General features: G+C 49.5%; 1 protein-coding gene across 1 annotated transcript; it reads right to left on the minus strand.

Annotated features, from left to right (window-relative positions):
- Positions 1 to 335: 335 nt before the first annotated feature.
- LOC123440782 (heavy metal-associated isoprenylated plant protein 35-like) lies at positions 336 to 2,182 on the minus strand. The gene is made up of 3 exons (XM_045117330.1): positions 1,897 to 2,182; positions 1,610 to 1,685; positions 336 to 1,440 (listed from the first exon to the last, which is right to left on the minus strand). Exons 1-3 carry the CDS (start codon positions 1,921 to 1,923, stop codon positions 539 to 541), a joined length of 1,005 nt encoding a protein of 334 aa, XP_044973265.1. The 5' UTR covers positions 1,924 to 2,182; the 3' UTR covers positions 336 to 538.
- Between the last annotated feature and the right edge of the window lie 1,787 nt (positions 2,183 to 3,969).

Consider the following 3,969-nt stretch of genomic DNA (forward strand, 5'->3'; position numbering starts at 1 on the left):
GTCTCTTTCATCTCCGTCCACAGGCCGTCGTGTCAGATTCGTCGTCGATGAGCCCCCTCTTGTGTTCTTGCTGGTCATGTAGCTTCCTCTGATTCCTCTCAAGCTCCGAGACATCTTTTCGATGAGCTACGCTTCCTCCAGCTTCGATGAGCCGTCGTCGGAGCTCTAGAACACGCTCTGTCCATGTCTTGACCGGTCCTCTCGGTTCGGCCCGAGCTCGGCCATTGCCGGTCCGATCCCTAAAGACAGGACCGCGACGTTGCTCGGTCCGGTCAAACGCCGGCTCGGACCGGGACCGTGTCCAGGCTGACATATAATAACCATGTACCAATATATATTACAAAATTGCTCCACTATGCTCGATCAGAGCTGTTCCAAGGATCCCTCTCATTCATTCCCTCATGCATGCATCAAGCTCAGCTCGTTTTATTCTAGTACTAACCTGAGCAATACTGCTACTAAAATTTCGGCTCTAACACATGGAGTGGTCCTCCGTTAAAGAACATTAAACTAGCTAAACCTGCCGAATCGATCCTCTTCACATCACGCTGCAAGAATTGGCATTCTCGTCGTTGAACATGTCGCCGTAGGCCTCCCGCGGCGGCGAGAAGGCGCTCCTCTGCGGCGGCGGCGGCGGCGCTCCGTAGTAGTAGTCGTCGGCCGCAGAACGCTGATGCTGGTATGGCGACGGCTGGGGATCAGAGTAGTAGTAGGGCTCGTACGACGATGGCGCCGGCCGGCTGTAGTAGTTCGGAGGCGCGTACTCGTCTATGTAGCCGCCCTGCAATGGCCCCGGCCTCGCCATGGGCATGGGCATCGGCATCGCCGCCGGCGTTGGCGCCGCGGCGTAGTAGGACGAGCTCGCCATCGGCCGCGCCACGTTGTAGCTCATGACGTGAACCGGCGGCTGCCGTGTGGCTGGCATGTACTGCTGGTGGCCTCCGTAGCCGTAGATGCTTCTGCTGCGGGCATCGTCGAACTCCATCGTCACCCTGGCATCCATCGGCTTATCATGATGATCATGCTGCTGCTGCTGCGTCCCGTTCGCCTCGTTGGGTGGTTGTTGCGGCCCTGTCTCTGCCTTGGGCTCGTTGGGCTCTTTGCTTTCTTGAGCCGGCGGTGGCGTTTCGTTGGTGGTCTTCTCGGGCTCTGGCGCCGGAGGCTGTGCGTTGCTCGGCTCGGCGGCGGCGGCGGCGGCTGGAGCGGGACTCTCGGCGGCGTCGTTAGGCTTGCTGGCATCATCGGTTTGGTTCTTGGTTTCCTGACTTTGGCTCTCTGCAGGAGGAGGCGGCTCCTGCTGCTGCTTGGGCTGCTCCGGCCACGGCTCCGCCAGCTTGCCGGACTTGCGCAGCCTGGCGATGAGGATGCCGGCGTCGATCTTTGTAGAGGTTGTGACCGCTACCCTGTTGCTCCGGGCGTCGATGTCGCATCTGAACACGCCTGCAAGATCAAATGAACCGAAATTTTGGTCAGTAAACATACTATAACCATGTTTTATTTTGGTTATGGCATCTTCTATGCACATGCAACTGAACCTATCAGAGTCCCCAACATGGAAATTTCTACTAGGCATTTGAAACCACCGATCAATCAAATTGATGAGGCGTACCATCAACATGTAGGAGTACTTTCTTCACCTTCTTTTTGCACCCTTCACAATGGATGGACACTCTGAGCACCACAACCTACATCAGAACAAACAAAACCATATCATCAGCACACTTCCATGCATATCTTGTCAAGAAGCCAACAACAACTCACACATGACTAAATAGTAATCCAACCAAACAAAAATCTAGCAGCTGTTCAGCCACATGAACAAGCTAATGACCAGAAGGACCACTAGTACAACAACACAATTACAGAAAGGGTTACTAGCATGTTGAATGTTTTCACCTGGCACTCTACAGGTTCCGACGCCATGTCGAGCGGCGAGCGGAATGATTCGCAGCCGAGGGGAGGGGAAAGTGGGGGAGCCTTGTGGGGGAGGGCTGAGGAGATTTTATACCCGGCACTGATTTAGCAAGTGAAAGGTGTAGAAAGAAGAACCATGGAGAGTAGTGGGCGTTCGGTTGGGCATATGCATAAACTAGTTGGTTTGTGACTAGGGGGAGGTGGCTTTACATGTGGACAAAACACACCCTTTGAGGCTTCTCTCTTCTTTTCTGAAGAAACATTTGAGCAGGAGGAGGTAATATAAAGTTGCTTGGAACTAAACCTATTGCCTATGGAGGAGGAGGTACGTACTGGTGATGGCTCTTTCCCCTTCTTTTTGAGCTCATCATGAGCTGTATAGGTGAGATTTTGATGTAGGCCGGAGCTGCTTTTAGTGGACGAATGGCGCTTGAATGTGTCTTTCTGGTGCTGAATCTTTTTCAGTTCGCACATCGGTCGGTCAAATCGCCGTGTCGTAATATGGTCATCTCTGAATTTCTCAAAGTTAGGAAGCTCACAAACTTCACATGCAAAATTCCTCACGGCATTCTGTTAGCTTAACATTCAATATCCCTATCTATTACTCAAAACTAGGAATTATTATTGCTTTAAGATTTACATATCTCAAATATGTCCCCTTTTGATCTGTTGTTGTAATACCATTTTCATTTACGGGCAGCAAAGTTTCACTACTCACGCAAGATAAAGCGAGGATAGCTAGATTCCAGGAAGGCGACGGCACAAAACCACGACGCGCAAGGACACACAACCAAAGATAATCTAACACACACACCAGGAGAATTCCTCCCGTAGAGTTCTTGCTAAGATTCTTTGCCTCTTCTATGGAGTGTTGTGGTGGTGTAGGCAACCGGGCATGGACGGAGTGATTGATTAGTCGTGCATAGTGGCCGCCTTTATCATGCCAAATGCGCGAAAGAAAGGCCACCGCTTTCGCTCCCCTGCTCAAAGGAAGAGTTTTGTTTTGTCACAAAGTCGAACTGGTGCGTGTGCGTGTTTGTGTGAGAGAGAGATTTTATGATATGATATGCCTTTGTTTTTGCATGGAGGAGGAGAGGAAAGCATCTATTCCGGCCTCTCGGCCTCCTTTTGACGGTGCTGAGGTGTCCAAATGACAGTTATTTATACATGGCTTGCTTTAGTTTATTGTTAATTAAACGCCAAATTAGTGGTGTTGCTTGCCCACAATTGCAAAAGCTAAAGTGTGGATTCATCTGGAATCAGGGAAAACTGGGGCTGCAGCTTGATGCATGGTATATTTTGTTCCTCTGAAAAGAAGAAAGAAAATTTTACAGGTATGTGTATCCTTGGGACACATCATATATACGCCTGATTCCAATTGGCACCGGAAGGTCAGAAAAAGAAGAGCAAAACAATGGTGGCACGACCAAAAGTGAACCAACCCCTTGGACTGCTGCGGAAAACACCAGCTCGAGGTGCTAAACTAATCTGTATGAAATAGTCATGGCAGTCTGGCAGGAGAGCATATTGTGCTGATGAGCAACAAAACAAAGCTGTAGCCGTCAACGGCAGGAAGGGATGCAGAAAGTGTGAGCTATATGTGCACACTTCGATGGTAAGAGATTTTCCGTCACCCATGCCACTCTAGCTTCTGCTGTTTCTCACTCTGGGAAAGCAAGAAAAGGATGCCTTTGACCCATGGGTTTTACCAGCGCCATCAGTTTCAGAAGCAATGCCAATGCCATCACGTTCACGTATTCGATTTTTTCCGTGAGACGGCCGAGTTTGGCATGGAAAAAACACGTGATTTCCCATGCATACCGAGCCTGTACGCCACGAATTAAACACGTAGCTCATATTTACTCTGCTAATCTGTTTTTTTATTTATTTGGAAAGGTGGAACACCCCGGTCTCTGCATCTTGATCCATGCAGCGATATTATGAAAGAAAAACTTCAAAAAGAATCTATGGTTTAATGCAAGCTCCTAAGAAGAGCGAAAGTACAATGATAAAAAAGTAATCACGACGGATGAAAATAGATTCAGATGATTAAAT

This window comes from Hordeum vulgare, chromosome 3H, assembly GCF_904849725.1.
Source record: "Hordeum vulgare subsp. vulgare chromosome 3H, MorexV3_pseudomolecules_assembly, whole genome shotgun sequence".
Taxonomy (NCBI): domain Eukaryota; kingdom Viridiplantae; phylum Streptophyta; class Magnoliopsida; order Poales; family Poaceae; genus Hordeum; species Hordeum vulgare.